At 37.8% G+C, this 17,532-nt stretch overlaps 1 protein-coding gene across 5 annotated transcripts in view; it reads right to left on the reverse strand.

Moving 5' to 3' along the window:
• PCYT1A (phosphate cytidylyltransferase 1A, choline) overlaps window positions 1-17,532 on the reverse strand; it is a 47,252-nt gene that overhangs the window by 4,771 nt on the left and 24,949 nt on the right. For all 5 annotated transcript variants that reach the window (XM_007090947.3, XM_042998621.1, XM_042998623.1 and 2 more), the window contains exons 3-8: window positions 12,565-12,664; window positions 7,152-7,268; window positions 5,959-6,110; window positions 3,592-3,670; window positions 2,735-2,877; window positions 869-1,057 (exon numbers count right to left, since the gene is read on the reverse strand). In XM_007090947.3, the coding sequence (XP_007091009.1) occupies window positions 869-1,057; window positions 2,735-2,877; window positions 3,592-3,670; window positions 5,959-6,110; window positions 7,152-7,268; window positions 12,565-12,664 (780 nt within the window). The remainder of the gene's footprint in view (window positions 1-868; window positions 1,058-2,734; window positions 2,878-3,591; window positions 3,671-5,958; window positions 6,111-7,151; window positions 7,269-12,564; window positions 12,665-17,532) is intronic.

A 17,532-nucleotide genomic window follows, 5' to 3' on the forward strand; every position in this document is an offset into this window, starting at 1 on the left:
GGGGAGACCAAAAGGTAAAATTAGAAGAAACCTATGGATCCTACTAAATCACCACTGGAGGATCTGCGACTTCAAATTATCACAAGTGCCCTGTGCAATATCATAAGTAATTGAATAAGCTAGGGGAGGGACACAGCTATAAGTTTAAGTAATTTTCTCCCTAAAGTAGTCCATGCTATGCAACTTATCTAAGGGTTCCCACATGCTATCACTCAATCCTTGACTTCTATGTCAAAGGAATTCTTAAATGGCTACTTGGTCTGCATTCCAGGCTCCAGGCAAAAACAAAGGAACTAACTCAGACAAAAGCGTACCTATTCTAGTTGTAGAGCTCTCTGAAAAGGAAATTCTATATTCTCCCTGAATAATCTATTCTGGTATCAAACAGTCTCACAGTTAGATCCTTCCTGATATCCGAGGGCTTACTTGCTAAACTGCTACACTTCACCTTCTATTTGGCTTGAAAAGACCTTGCTACTCCTCAAGGGCAGAATTCTCACCTCACCCAGCAATTCTGCAGCGGCTGTTTGTAGGGGAGGCAGCTTTCTTTTTACTATTCTTTGTTCTTTCCTTTCCTTTTATTGAAAACTATAGTGTAGAAGTAAGTTGGGCAAGGTTACTTACTTATCACCAGATTTGGACAAAGAGTTGGCAAAATTATTTAGGAGAATATATAACTTCTTTCTATGAACATTTTAAAGAACTTTTTGGGGATAGTCAAAAGATAGTTCTGCCCAATACAAGGGACAAATTAGGTAACTACTTAATGTTGATATCTCTTTCTATAATTCTGTAATTCTTTCCACAGCATGAGAATTCCCTATATTTTCCTAAAATTCCCTAAACTGTCCATCAGGAAAGAACATACCAGTGCTCCTTCTGGACCAAACATTTCCAGGAAACTTCCAATGAATTCTCGGGATTTCTCCTCCCATTTCTGAATGAGGTCAATGCTTTTTTCTTCAACCTTCTGAACAAATTCTTTTGACTTCTCCTCCACATCTTTCACTTTCTTCTTTACTTTGTCAACCCGCTCCTGTAAGTGGTATTTCTTCTCCTAAGTAAAGAAATAATTGTTTTGAGAAATAATACTCACTCTGACCTCCATTCCAAAGGGAAAGAAGAAAATGGTCTGGCACTCTACTGACACTATTTCCAGCCATGAGAACTTCACTTCGCTCTAATGTATCCCATAGTTCTCTATCATAGTAACATAAAATATACTCTGGATGGTCATCTTATACAAAAATGTGATAACTCAAACATTGTGGAAGCCTAGACTAAACTAAATATATAGAGTGGGCTCAGTAACAGACAGACACATAGCCAAATGCATCCGATTTTTTAGGACAAAACATAAACTTGGAACATAAACATGCCCAACATAACCCAAACCCCATTCTAGATGAAGATGTAAAGGGAGCCACAAGATTCTGCACAATACCACCAAGAATTATTGGTTGCAGTAGTGCATCTTTTACTTAGTTTACTGTGCTAGATGTTTTCCCCTCTATCATTGGCTTATTCTATGATTTTAGAAGAGCTATTTATTTTAGTTTTTGGTATCTGGAGGTCTGTTTACTCAGTTGCAAAAGGAAGAGGATACTCTTTGGTCCTACAAGCTTCCCTAAAGAGAAGGGAAAATGGTATGAACCCTCTAGGGATGGGGGGGTATGTTTTGCCAAATGAAAAGTATTTTCATAATTTCCAGATCACGAAGGGGAAAGGGAATATATTTAGGATTTTTAAACAACTGAACATAGAGATTCTGAAGTAGGTGGTTAGCAACAGCTAGGGCTTATCCGCATAGATAAATCATATTTAGATGAAACCATTTCACCTATTGATAATTCACAGAATTAGAAACAGGTAAGAGAGCACAGTAAGCTACTTGTGTCGAAGATAGAGTTAGCAGCTTCCTTCTTTTAAAACCAACTTTATTAAGATATAATTTCCAAATAAAATGTATAGCCATTTGTTTCTTAAAGGCAATATTAAGCTAAGATAAACTTTGCTTTCATAAATCAAATTTTAAAACCTAGGTCCACATGTCCTGAGAAACTGCATGCAAAATGTTGTGTGTCACTATCCACAGAGGGAATAGCTTTCATTAGATTTTCCAAAGACCAACCAAAATAGTAATAATAATAATAACAATAATAATAATAATAATAAAAATAAATAAAAGGTTAAGAACTACTGTTTTAAATATAATTGATATAGAGGGTATCAGGGTGGCTCAGTTGGTTAAGCATCCAACTTTTGGTTTCAGCTCAGGACATGATCTCACAGTTCCATGGGGTCAAGCCCTCCATTGGGCTCTTCACCAATGGTGCCGAGCCTGTTTGGGATTCTCCCTCTCTCTCTGCCCCTCCCCCATTTGCACGCTCTCTCTCTCTCTCTCTCTCTCAAAATAAAACTTTAAAAAAATAAAATGTAAATAAACATAATTGATATAAATACTGTACTAGGTAAGTTACATATTTTTATTTATTTATTTAGCTGTACATCTTTATATCAATGTGTTGATAGTAAGCTATAAAGGCAGAAAATGCCTCTGTTTTATTCTCTTTGTAAATAGCTTAGCATAGTGGTATCAGCAAAGAGGCAATCACTGAATTTTGGAGGTGATAATTATAACAGACTGAAAAGAAGCAACTTCAGCTTAGATGAAGTGGGAGGCAAATGTGTGTCCTATCAGGCCATGGAATTCTGGGATGAGGTTGGAACTCACATTGATAAAGCTGACATTGAGCTCCTTTGCCGTGTAGCCCCTCTGTAGGTTCCGTCTGGCATACACATCATAGTCCCGGACAATTCGGGTGATGATGTCTGATGTTGAGATACCTTCTGTCCTCTGTGTTGGAGCAAACATGCCTAATCCAAGAACACATACAAACACTGTGACATTCTGGTTAACTTAGACAGTAGGACTAGATGAAAACTGGGAGCAACACCGTTTTCCTCAAAAAGCAGAATCTGCTATTATTAAGTGAAATCTGGAGATACTGACAGATAGGAGGACTGAATTAAAGGCTAGGGGCAAGGAAAGCAGGAGCTATATGGTCCTAATATTAAGAAAAATATGGGGTGGGCACCTGGGTGGCTCAGTCAGTTAAGCATCTGACTTCAGCTCAGGTCATGATCTCACACAGTTCATGAGTTTGCATGAGCCCCACTTCAAGTGAGCTCGAGTCCCACTTTGGGTGAGTACAAGTCCTGCTTCGGGTGAGCCCCACTTCTCTCTCTTTGCCCCTTGTTCACTTGTGTCCTCTCTCTTTCTCTCTCTCTCAACAACAACAACAAATGTATATGTGTGTGTGTGTGCGCGCGCGTGTGTGTGTGTGTGTGTATACACACACACACATATAGCTGAAATTAAAAGAGATATCAAAAGTAGATGTTTAGACTGAGAATTGATGGATGTCAGAACTATGCTCACCTTAACCTTTTATCTGAAATGAAGTGTGACCAGAAAGTAGATGTTGAATTTCTAAGTATATACATTTTCCTCTGTAAAGTAGATGTTGTTGAATCTCTGTCACTGCCCCTGAAACTCCATAAAGTGAGGATATACATCAGCTTACTCACCTGCTTCCTTAATGTGCTTATAAACATCATCACTCCCAGCAGAAGAATAAGGAATGTCATCATGGGCTACGAAATCAATCTGAAATAAGGAAACTTCATTTAAAACCCAGGATAACTGCCATCAGAAAGAACCAGTAAATACTCTTTCAATAAATACTCTCCCAGACCCAGATAAAGGACAAGGAGAGGCCAGGCCTCGAATGGACTTTTTTTTTCTTTATCTCTCTTTGCTTTGCTTCATACATTCCGTGATTCATTCATAAGCCACCCAAACTAATTATTTATCAATCATAAACATGAAGTTGGCCAGTTTCTATTTTTAACTATTTCTCCTGATATACTGGAAGTGCTACCCTCACACTGCATACCAGTCATCATACTATAGTAAATAGGACTGGAGAATTTGCTGGTGTGTTAGCTAGTGAGTGGAGCCAAGGAAAGAAGAAAGGAAATCTCCCCATCCTCCCAGGTCTATAAGGGTTGGTCAAATAAGGGTTTCTAAAAATATGCAAAAGAGGTTACTTCGTTGTTAGCTGGTTTCTCTCTCAGTCCATGAGATGAGTGGGAATATAAAAATAGCAGGCAAGAGCCCTTTTACTAGAACAGATACATCTATACTCCTGAGAAATGTAAAACTCAAAGCCATAAAAGACCTTTTGGTCTTAGGCTCTATCACTTTACTACTGTCAATACCTCTTGCAACAATGAGAAGAGAACAATGCCACTGGGATCAATAATCTTTCAGACAGACATGCTAACCTTACTTAGTCATTCCTGAGCAGGCCAAATGGCATTTACTAATATAACTGCTAACACAACCATACCCAGTTCCAGAAGCCACTGTAGTATGAACCATGCCCAGGACTGTGTCAGAGACTCTCGGCTAACATCTTGGTTACTTACGGACAATTTATCAGGGGTCAATAGGCAGCAAAGTGAAAATAAGAATAGTGGGCAGGGGCGCCTGGGTGGCGCAGTCGGTTAAGCGTCCGACTTCAGCCAGGTCACGATCTCGCGGTCCGTGAGTTCGAGCCCCGCGTCAGGCTCTGGGCTGATGGCTCGGAGCCTGGAGCCTGTTTCCGATTCTGTGTCTCCCTCTCTCTCTGCCCCTCCCCCGTTCATGCTCTGTCTCTCTCTGTCCCAAAAATAAATAAAAAATGTTGAAAAAAAAATTAAAAAAAGAAAAAAAAGAATAGTGGGCAAGTAAGACGGCTGGTTGAGGATACACTGCTAACAAGGAGAAAAGAGAAGTTAGAAGTTCCTCTACCCTCTTCTGCCTGGGCCTGCCTGGCTGTGTTGCTGAGAATAATCTTGTTCATCACCTTTGGTACATCAGCTGCCAAGTATAGATATAGAAAAGCTAGAGAATTATAAAAGGTCTGTCACAATCCTAGTTTTAACAAACATCACTCTTGCTGAGAACTGACAATATTCCTCAAGCTTGAGGGCCTCCGACCTGATCTGATAGACCCTTCTCATCTTTTATACTCACCTTTTATAGGAAACCTGTTTCTCTAATGTGTGAGAATTAAAAGAAGGTAAGGGGTTTTATAATACTAACTCAATGAGTAAAAGTGAGAAACCCCCCTGGTTTCTGATCTCACACAACATCTAGCCCAAAATCAAAGCCCTGAAACTAGATTAAGTCAATACAAAAGAAGTCTATGTTTATCTGTCTTATTTCCTGGAACTCCTGAGAACATGGCTGAAGCTCTGTATATTCTAAAGGACTGGTATATTAGGAGGACGGACACATCCATAGTGAGGGGGGATAAATAGCACTTAACTGAAGAGTTCAGTTTCTAGCCCTGCTACTGTGTATCCTAGACCAGGTTATTTGGTCTTTCTGGCTCTGTTCTCAGATATAAAGTAGAAACCATAGGGGCACCTGGGTGGCTCAGTTGGTTAAGTATCCAACTTTGGCCAGGTCATGATCTCATGGTTCATGAGTTCGAGCCCCACTTCATGCTCTGTGCTGACAGCTCAGAGCCTGGAGCCTGCTTCTGATTCTGTGTCTCCCTCTCTTTCTGCCCCTCCCCCACTCACATTTTCTCTCTGTCTCTCTGTCTCTCTCTCACTCAAAAAATGAATAAACATTAAAAAAATTTAAAGTAGAAACCATAACTACCCAGTAAGACTGTGGGGAACAAATGAAATATAATGGATGTAAAAGTGCTTTTAAGCCACCAAACCCCATATAAATGTTAGGGATGACTAGTAGTAAAATCACTGTCATCTCCTCCATGTGAAATTTACACAGAACGTATAAGTAAAATAAGGCTAGTGGAAAACTAGCCTGAGTCTTGGAAGTCTTGAGAGTCGAGGGAATTCCAGGAGGGGAATGGGGACATGTACTCAGTCTCTTACCCGGTGTTCCGCGAGGAACTCTGGCGTGAGGGTCCAGGGGGCATTCCTCACCACCTCATCCACATAGCGGCAGTGCTGCACGGCATCATAGCGCTCATTTTCATTCATCACTGTGAAGCCTTTGAAGTTGTGTGTGAGCTCATCACTGCAAACTGAGTTCACCACATCATAAAGTTGTAAGTCAAAGTCCCCTTTGCTTAACCATTCCTCAGCCACCCACCTCTCCCATGGACTAGGAGTAACCGATCTAGGTTACTAGGACTGTAACCAATCTCCCCACATGGAGAAGTATTTTCTGGATATAGCTCATTCTGGGTAGCAATGCTTTTCCTAATCCAAGATATACCTTCAGGAGCAATACACACTAAACAGTATGTTCACACTTTGGAGAAGACTTCGAAATTAACCTGCTGTGAATTTCTACAGCAATTAAGTTTTTAAAAATTTTTTCTTAGGACACCTGGGTAACTCAGTCAGTTAAGTGTCTGACTTCAGCTCACGTCATGATCGGGTCTGTGGGTTCAAGCCCTATGTCGGGCTCTGTGCTGACAGCTTAGAGCCTGGAGCCTGCTTCGGATTCTGTGTCTCCCTCTCTCTTTGTCCCTTCCCTGCTTGCACTCTGACTCTCTCTCTCAAAAGTGAATACACATTAAAACAAATTTTAAAAATGTTTCCTTATTACATTTCTGTAAGACTGTACTGGATCACATAACATTTGCTTAACAGACTTTCATACTTCAGTTGATTCAAAATGACAAACTGGAATCTAGTAAATACTGTTCTTAAGTAGGCAATAGGGGTCACTGTTGCTCCCCAAACTGTAGAAACTCAAATGAAAACAGTGAGATAAAAACTAGACATCTCTGGGATACCTGGCTGGCCCAATTGGAAGACCATGTGACTCTTCATCTCAGGGTCGTGAATTTGAGCCCCATGTTGGGTACAGAGATTACTTAATAAAACTTTAAAAAAAAAAAAAAAAAAAACTGGACATCTCAGGTCAAAGAGCTTGTAGTTTCTTTCACCAGGTCTGTATACTTCATGTACTTCATATACTTCATGTTTTAGAGAGGCTGCTCTACATCCCTCATTTTAAAACCAAAATAAGAGCCAGGGCTCAGGTTATGAAAGGAGAAAAATGCTACTATAATTTTTTTCTGGAAATCACCTAAAGTTATCAGATATTTTCTTACCTCCTACAATAAGGTATGTATTAGGGAAAAGGTTCTTTGCTTGCATAAGAGCCCGGGCATGACCACAGTGAAATAAGTCAAATATTCCATCTGCATAAACTCTCACAGGCCGGTCACCTAAATCCAAAGGAAAGAATTTATCAAAAAAACACATCGATTCAATATCTCATATTTGACAAGTGGAAATGGCACTGTGTTTCCACCCTTGCATGCCCCTCTCTTGTTTTCTGAATATTCACCCTAATTTAGGGGTAGACTGGGGTTGTGAGGAATAACATCAGACTTCCTTGGCTACAAAGACGCTTTTGACATCACATCCATTGACTCTGTTACCCTGATTTCACCAAACTGCTCATGTAACTGGATATCATGATTGCTTTTTCTTAAAGTTATTTTAGAAGTAAATGGGAAGAGTTACATAACATATGTGTCCTAAATTTTAAAATCCTCACCTTCAGCTTATTTTTAAATTTCAGTCATGTTTAGAGTATAGCTAAGGTATACTCTGGCTGCTTGCTCTCTCATTTTCAGGCTGCCTTGATTACTAATAACTAAGCTTTGCTATGAAAATAAACTTCCCTCTGATTGCCCAGTGAGTAAGGAGTGATCCAAAGAGGTGAGACTGAGAAAAAGGGAAGGTTAAGTACCAGTTATCGACTTACTGCTTCTCAATCCCAAATTCACCTTCAGCACCTGCTCTGTGATAACAGATAGGATTCCTTCAAGTATTTCTCCTTGGCAGTGAGCATGTTATACTTTCTCAGTAGAGGGTGATATACTAAGTATTTGAAAGTCAAATATAAATATTATAGGACTTTATATTAGAGCTTTTCCTCTTCTTTCCATTGGTGAAAATGATAGAGAACAGATTGCCAATTTATTTTCAGTGGTGGTGGACTATGAAAGAAAAGCCAGGAAATGATCTCTTTGAGTACAAGACTAATTCCAAAGCCTAACAAACACACTGAGAATGGAATTGACATAATGGTTCATCATACTTCAAATAATAAATCTAGTAAGTCCTAGTAATATATTCCTATATGTAAATAAAAGAAGAGTTATTTCACTGCAGCAGCAGCAAATAACAGTAGGAGCAGCTACATCGTCTGGGAAAGAAGGGCCAAAGTCTCATCAGATATACCATACTGAAGGTAGGCGTAAGATACAACACCCTTGTCTTGAGAACAACAAATCAAGGGGGAGAAAATTGGTTCCCAGGAGGTTTATGGACTTTTCTTTCCAGATAGGTTTATCCATAAAAAAGTAGCCTTTTTAAAAAGATCATTTATTTATTTTGAGAGAGAGAGAATGCACACAATCAGGGGAGGGTCAGAAGGAGAAGGGAAGAGAGAATCCCACATAGGCTCAACACTCAGTGCAGAGTCTGACACAGGGTTCAACCTCATGACCATGAGATCATGACCTGAGCCAAAATTAAGAGCTGGCTGCTTAACTGACTAAGCCACCCAGGTGGCTTTAAACTTTAAACAAGTAGCTTTTAAACTAAGAAATAATAGAGAGTGCCTGGGTGGCTCAGTCAGTTAAGCATCAGACTTCAGCTCAGGTCATGATCTCACAGTTTGTGTATTTGAGTCCTACTTTGGGCTCTGCGTGGACAGCTTGGAGCCTGGAGCCTGCTTTGGATTCTGTGTTTCCCTCTCTCTCCCTGCCCTTCCCCCCTCCTCAAAAATAAATAAACATTTAAACTGAGAAATTATATACTGGTGTTAGAAATATAAACTGGTACAGCTTTTAAGAAGGGTAATTAGATAATATCTGTCAAAAGACACAGAAATGCTTATACCCTTTACCCCAGCTATTCCAATTCTAGTAATTTATTTCATACATATATTTGTAAATATGCATGGTATTCATTGCAGCATAGTTTGTAATAGTAAAAGTTTGGAAACAACTTAAATTTCAACGGAAGACTGAACATACTATGATACACCTACTAAGGGTGGAAGGGAGAGATACTGGGTGGCTGTGAGATACTAATAGGAAGACTTTTCACTCTATACCCTTAATGTATTTTGTAAATGTTAGGCTATGGAAATGTATTGGTTTTGTAATACAGGAAATAAAATTTTTAAATAAAATAGATACACCAATACAATGAAAAACAACATAATGGATTTAAGAGTCAAAAAGCTTATAGCTCAAACTTAACGACCAGCCTCCTTCCTCTATAATCTTAACCTCTTTAACACTCAGTTTCCTCATCTATAAAACGAAGCAAAACACAACAAAACCTGAGGAGCATAATCTTTCTTCTACATCTTAGAAATCCATCTTTCCTAAACAAGTCCAGAGTGGCTATGATCTCATTTTTTTTGATCCTAAAAGACAAAGGATAGAACACAAAGATTAAGAATACTTTGTTATTGTTTCTTTGACATTAGCATACAACAAGGGCAAAGTGAGATGAGGGGGATTTAGCGCCATAAACACATTTCCAGGATGGTGGAAGTAGTACCAAATACTGTTGATCAACGGGCTGTTTGTCAGGGTTAATCATCCCATATAAGGCCAAGTCACCACCAAACCCCTTCTCAGACCAACTCCAGATGTGCTCCTTGCTCTCTTCAGTGTTTTCTCAGCCACCCAGCCTCTCAATTCCCTATGACTTACCCCCAAGTCTTTGGCAAACCTGGGCGGGTATAGTAAGCAAATGGCCAGAAAGATCACTGTTAATGAGAAAATCTGAGGACTAAGTACAAGTTACCCATTCTTTTCCCAAGTGGCTACTGGCCAGGATAACCAAACCATCTAATTTACATCTGTTGTTTCAGCATATTAATAAGAGCGACTCCCTTTCACTTTCAAAATGGTCCTGGTTTTTAATATAAATTATAGTCTTTGCACTAAATAAATATATGTTCTCCTTACGTAGAACAAACGTGGCTTTCAATTTATTGTGTCTTTTAATATATTCTCTCAAATACCTATCCCCAAAACATTTTGTTTCTAACAGATTCTGTTGCCCTTCCAACTTTGACTTCTTTTCCTTTCTCCTAGAAAACACATTGCTGATTTTTTTCTTTCATCTTCCTAAAGGAATAATCTTCTCTCAAGCTATATTTGTTTTTTTCTCTGGGTAGTGAGTTTTCTCCTAGATTATTACCAACTCCTTTCTTAAGGGAGTCCTTAACCTCCCTAAAGAAAACATGGTGGAGGGAAGGATGCCCCCCTGGCTTACTCCTTGTCCAATACTGGCATGAACAGTCCCTTGGTTATTTAACATAAAACTGAACAGGCAGAATCAGATATAGGAGAAATACTGGAGATCAAACTAGACCAGCAAACTTTATAAGCAAATGTGTGACTATCTGTTCCACCTAAAATGCAGTCAGTTTGCCGATGGCCTTCTATTATTTATAACTAATGTCTACAAAGAGCAGCACCACTCCAGGGTAAAAAGAACATGAAGATGGAAAAACTTAGGTTTTAGTTTCAATTCTATCACTAATTATTGGTTTTACTACAGGGGACCTTTCACTTCTTAGTTTCTATGGACTTTAATTTCTTCATGTATATAATGAGATGATAAAGTAGATGATCTCAAAAATGACTTATAAAATTCTATGAATTAATTCTAAAATTGTTAAAAATTAGTGCATGTGAATTATAAGCTTCAAATACACATACATTTTATTGACCACAAATGATTTGTGGGGAGACTAACAACAAGCTGGGTAATGTGAGGTACTACATTCTGAATGTGTGTTATTAGAGAGCACATGAAAAGTTCTTGCCTTCAACATGCTCTACTATCACATCTGAACATGATCCTTGAACTGTCTGATGGCATTTCGAACTCTGATCTGACACCACTATGCCTTGTTACACATACCCTGTTTTTCCTTGTTGTCATTTTACCCTGCCCCATCAACCTGCTTGTTACTCAAGGGGAACCAAGCCTAAAATGCTACATCATGAGTCAGAAGGGCTGTGATCAACATGAGACATATACAAACACTTTTGAAAAAAAAAAAAGCATTATCTGGAATTCTGAGGACTCAAAAACTATGTTTCATATAGCCATGATTTAGCTAAGGAGTACTGGGCTCCCTGGCCTGAAACTGTCCAGCATCTATATCTATTCATATTTTGCTACTCCTCCATTACAACAGAGAACAAATATACTAACACTATTAAGAAGTAACCACAAATATCTTCTACATATTGGAAATGTATACATTTGTGGCTGTAACTGCCTCTTATTCCTTAGTGTTTACCTGGGTTTGAGTCTAGGCCCACATTTACAGAGTAGACAGAACACTTACCATAGTAATGGAAAGAACCAAAAAAGGATTGAAAAAAAGAATTGGAGAATTTACAGATAAGTAAGGACAGCTGCCTATATTTGTATTTCTAACAAATACCCAAGGAAGCTTCTCTTTAAAATAATCCCTAAAACTGGGCCACCTGAGTGGCTCAGCTGGTTAAGCATCTGACTTCAGCTCAGGTCATGATCTCACAGTTCCTGAGTTTGAGTCCCACAGTGGGTGAGATCAAGCCCCACCTCAGGTGAGCACGAGCCCCACTTGGGGTAAGCATGAGCCCCGTTTCAAGTGAGCCCCGCTTCTCACTCTCTCTCTCGCTCTCTCTGCCCCTTGTGGGATTCTCTCTCTCTCCCTCTATTGCCCCTTGCTCACTTGCACCCTCTCTCTCTCAAAAATAAACAAACAAATAAATGAAATAACTCAAATTAAAAACAAAAATCTCTAAAACCACTTGTCCAAAACAGGAAGAGTATCTAGAACACATATTAATAGCTTATGTAGTCAAAAATTGCTACTTAATGATGTAAACTAAGCATACAAATAAAGAGTATAGGGTTTAAAAATAATACAGTGAGTTTTTAAAAAAACCTAAAAGATTGTATCAGTAAAGATAAAGTTAAGTGATAAGCATCTCCCCACTTAGGATATTTTATCCTCTAACATTCCGCGGTGTCTAGCAAGGGTATTAACTTATAGAAAGGGAGATCTGGGGGACAATTCTGAAGGCTATTAAAAATGTGACAGCCTGACATAGTATTCAGACCTCTGTAAAAACAGACAAGGTTATAATCCAGCTCAGGCTAATATCCTATTGTCTCTGTTCTACTATACCTCATAGTTGTGACAACAGCCCAGGAAGCAAGTATGTACCACTATATCTCACAGCTGTAACAACATCCTAGGAAACAAGCTTAAAATGATAAGAAAAAATGAAATCTTATGGAATGCAGTTATACTCCCAAATAAAACAGCTGGGAGATAGGAGGAAACCCTCTCCCAACTACCCTTTTTATACCCAGTTTATAGGTAAATTGAGGAAAGAATATAGAAAGTAGGTGCATATTTGATAAATACAACTGAATGCTAAAAACAGAGTAAAACAACAAAATAATTAAGCATTTACTTACAAGGAGTTCCTCTGCTGGCTTCTTCCATAGTTACCCTGACATAGGGCTTACTAAAGTCTACTTCAATTTCATCAGAAAAAGGAGCTGGCTGCTGTAAGCCCTTAAGATAAGGAAAGTGAAGGAAAAGAAAGTTAAATTCAATGGTATAGACTGAAATACTCAAAAAATGGCAGCTTTAAAGAACAATCAGTTATTCAATATGCTGGTGATTAAATTCCTCCTAAAACCTCATAACATACAAAAGAAAAAAAGGCATTCCAAAATGACAGGTGAAAGTTGCAACCTTTTACCAAAGAGGTAAATTGCTAAATCATGATATGAAAGATAAATATCTTGGGGCGCTTGGGTGGCTCAGTTGGTTAGTGTCCAACTTTGGCTCAGGTCACGATCTCACTGCTCGAGAGTTCAAGCCCCTCATGGGGCATTAGCTTGGAGCCTAGAGCCTGCTTCAGATTCTGTCTCCATCTCTCTGCCCCTCCCCTGCTCTCTCTCTCTCTCTCTTAAATATAAAAAATAAAACATAAAAAAAAATTTAAAAAAAAAGAAAGATAAATATCTTGCTGGTGATTTCAGGATAATATTGAGCGAGGTGGTTGGGAACCTAAGCATAGTCCCAACTAACTGGGTCCAGAATGATGACTCCTCCATCACATGGCAGAACACCCAACTCTATTCTATGTGATGAAATTGCCAAGCTTCTATTGTGTATTTTTCTATCACTTCAACTAAGGGACTGCGAAGGCAAACAGCTCCTGAATGCTTTATTAAGTATGATTATCTCTGTATAATGCTTTACATTGTAAATATTTTTTTAAATTTTTTTAATGTTAATTTTTGAGAGAGAGAGAGAGAGTGCGTGAGCAGGGGTGGGGCAGAGAGAGAGGGAGACACAGAATCTGAAGCAGGCTCCAAGCTCTGAGTTGTCAACACAGAGCCCGATGTGGGGCTCAAACCCACAGACCGCAAGATCATGACCTGAGCTGAAGTTGGATGCTTAATCGACTGAGCCACCCAGGCTCCCCAACTTTAAATATGTTCTAATGCTCATAACAGCCCTGTGAGGCAAGTAGTACAACAGTCAGTATCCTCAATTTACAGATGAGGAAAACAAGGTTCAAATAAGTTATATCAGTTATATGCAATTACTCAGAGGCAAAGCTAAAATAAGAATGCAGGAATTCTCTTTCCTCTACAGAGTTAACTTAACTCTACTACTTGAAAGTTTTTGTTAAATTGTTTCATAAGTATTTTATTCTATTTGATGCTATTATGAAGGGAATTGTTTTTCTTCACTGTATTTTTGGATTGTTCCTTACTGGTATATAAAAATGCAAGTTGATTTATATGTGCAAATGTGTGTCTGTGTGTGTAATTTCAGATGATTTTTGTATATTGATCTAATGTCTTGTGAATTTGCTAAACTCAATTATTAGTTCTAGCACTTTGGTAGATTCCTTAGGATTTTCTACATTTGAGATCATGTAATCTATGACTCAAGACAGTTTTACTTACTCCTTTCCAATTTGGATGCCTTTAATTTCCTTTTATTATCCCTTGTTGCCTTAGTTAGAATCTCTAGCACAATGCTGAATAGAAGTAACAAGGACAAAGGGTGAAGTATCCAATCTTTCACCATTAAATATTATGTTAACCCTAGATGTTTTGTAGATGCCTTTATCAGCTGAGGAACCGCCCTTATTTTTGCAATTTGTTTAGAGCTTTTATAATAGGTGTTGAGTTTTGTCATATGCTTTTTCTGTATTACTGAAACATGCATATTCTGTTTTTGTCTTTTGTTACTTATAGTGTATTAGATTAATTGATTTTAGGATGCTAGACCAATCTTGCATTCCTGAGTGAAATCCCTCTTGGTCATGTTATATAAATCTTTTTAAATATTCCTGGATTTAATTTGTTAATATATTGTTACAGATTTTTGCTTCTAAGCTTGTGAGAAATTTTGAACGATAGTTATCTTTTCTTGTGCTTTTTTTGCCTGGCTTTGATGTTTGGCTTCACAAAAGGGGATAGAAAGTATTTTCTTTTCCTCTATTTTCTGAAACCATTTATTCAGAATAGAAAGCTATTACTTCCTTAAATGTTTGAAAGAATTCACCAATGAAGCATCTGGGTCTGGACTTATCATTGTGGGAAGATTTTTAAAGACTACTTTTTTTATTTTTATTTTTTAACTTGGGATACGTCATTCAGATTCTCTATTTAATTTTGGGTCAGTTTTGGCAATTTGTCTCTTTCTAGCAATGTCTGTTTCATTTAAATTGTCAACTTTTTTTGGCATTTAATTTTTCATTACATTCCCTTATAATTCTTTTAATTTCTGTGGGTTATAGTGATGTTCACTTAGAATTTTAAATTCTAAACAAATTGCATCATGATTGGTCTGAATCCAGGGACTGGGAAAACATCACTTTGATTTGTTTTCAGATAAGGACAGATTTTTAAGATTAGATTTTAAAATTAAAACATACTTCTTTTTAAAAATCCCTTATATGGGGCACCAGGGTGGTTCAGTCAGTTAAGTGTCCAACTTAGGCTCAGGTCATAATCTCACAGTTTGTGAGTTCAAGACCCATGCCGGGCTCTATGCTGACAGCTCAGAGCCTGGAGCCTGCTTCAGATTCTGTGTCTCCCTCTCTCTCTGTCCCTCCCCTGCTCATACTCTGTCTCTGTCTCTCTCTCTCTTTCAAAAATAAACATTAAAAATTTTAATATAAAAAAATAAAATCACTTATATAAGCTTAGTTAAGATATGCTAAAGCTATAATAAAGATAAGTGAAAACACCCATTTTTAGGAGACGTGTGCATATGAATGTTATCCTTAAGAACTTTTTTTTTTTTTTTTTAGCTTAGTGTTTTATTTTGAGAGAGACAGAGAGAGCAGGGAAGGGTCAGAGAGAGAGAAGGAGAGATTGAGAATCCCAAACAGGCTCATGCTGAGCCACGCAGATGCCCCTTTAAGAACATTTTATAAAAGAGATAAGAATAGACCAAAGACACAAATATACAGTTTTCTGTAGTTAAGAGAGATTTCTCTACAGATTAGATAAGACAATTTATCTTCTAAAAGTCAGTATTCAAATGAGTTGCTTAACAGTAGTGTGTTTCTAAAAGCATATGCTATTCACAAAATAATATACTCTATGATTCCATCTATATAAAGGTAAAAAAAAAAAACAGGCAAAGCTAAATCTATGATGAATAGAAGCCAGAGGAAAAAGAGGAAATTGGGGAAAGTGGATACTGATGAGCAGGGACATGAGAGTCTTCTGGGAAGACAGGTATACATATGTAAAAATTTATTGAGCTGTACACTTAAGATTTGTGCACTCTATTGTATGTAAGTTATATCTCTAGAAACAAATGATATTTGGCCATAAAAAGGAATGCAGTACTGATACATGCTACAATATGGATCTTGAAATCTTGAAAACATAATGCTATATGAAAGAAGGCAGTCACAAAAGACCACTTATTGTATGATTCCATTTATATGTAATATCTAGAATAGGAAAACTTATACACAGAAAGTAAATTAGTGGTTATACTGGGCTTGGAGGGTTAGGGAGAAATGGAGAGTGACTGATAATGGGTACCAGGTTTCTCTCTGGGGTGATGAAAATGTTCTAAAATAGATATGATAATGGATGCACAACTCTGAATAGTCTAAAAACCACTGGATTGCACATTTTAAATGGGCATGTGAATTATAATGGTATGTGAATTACATCTCAATAAAGTTTATGTATATATTTATACATAAAAACAGGCAAAAATACATCAAACAAATAGAAAAAATTATGTTTATTAACAATAGTACATGTAGATAAAAGATGAGCTTTATTGTGTCTCTGAAAGTTATTATCAATGGTGTACAGAAGCTGGTTGTTAAAAATTCAGGAATTATGTGGGCCATTTATTAAATCATTGGTAGTCTGAACTTATTAGCCACAGAAATCAGCAAGTGCTACATATCAGAGGGTTTTTTCCCCAGTAAGCCAGTTTACTAGAACACCACTGGTTATTTGCATACTTAGAAAGAGATCAGTTCTGAGGTTATTACAGGGAGAAGAAAATGGACTTACAGATTTTCCCATAAATGTTGCAGTGGGAGTAGAAAGGGTGGCAGATTTTGTGAAGGAAGAATAGGTAGGACATGGTAAAAAGAAAAAATACTGTCACTTGAGAAAAACAGGCATTTTAGAGTTGTAGAACTGAAGAAAATTAGATTGTACTACTAGTGGCAGGAATGGAGAAGTTTTTAAAAAAGGAGTTGAGATCAAAGAAAATGAGAAGTGAGAGAAGTCTTTGAGCATGGTGATTCAAATGATCATTAGAGACCTTTTAGAATATTAATGAAAGTGAGGACACCAGTGCCTTTAAGAAAATTAGAAGAAGGGGCACCTGGGTGGCTCAGTTGGTTGTCAGACTTCCGCTCAGGTCATGATCTCACAGCTTGTGAGTTGGGGCCCCACATCGGGCTCTGTGTTGACAGCTCAGAGCCTGGAGCCTGTTCCAAGTTCTGTGTCTCCCTCTCTCTCTGCCCCTCCCCTGCTCGTACTCTGTCTCTCTCTCTCAAAAATAAATAACAAATATTTTTAAAATTTTTAATAAAATTAACATTAAAAAATGAAAAAAAAGAAAATTAGAAGAAAAGGAAATAGATTAGTAATAATTTCTCACTAGATATGTGTACCCATAAACGGAAATGAGAAAAACTGCAAGGTATCTAAAGGAGACAGAAAGATAGGTGGCAGGTTTGGGGAGGGGGGGGGGGTTGTTGTTGTTTTTATTTGTTTGTTTTTAAGTTAAGGAGATCTGGGCATGTCCAAGACAGAGGAAAAGGATTCAAAGAGATGGAAAATACTGGAGAAGGAATAAAATAGATAATAGGAAGAAAGAGTCTAGAGAAATGGCAGGGAATGGTTTCAAAGGACAGGACGGGGGAA

The sequence above is a fragment of the Panthera tigris genome, chromosome C2 (genome assembly GCF_018350195.1).
Source record: "Panthera tigris isolate Pti1 chromosome C2, P.tigris_Pti1_mat1.1, whole genome shotgun sequence".
Lineage (NCBI taxonomy): Eukaryota > Metazoa > Chordata > Mammalia > Carnivora > Felidae > Panthera > Panthera tigris.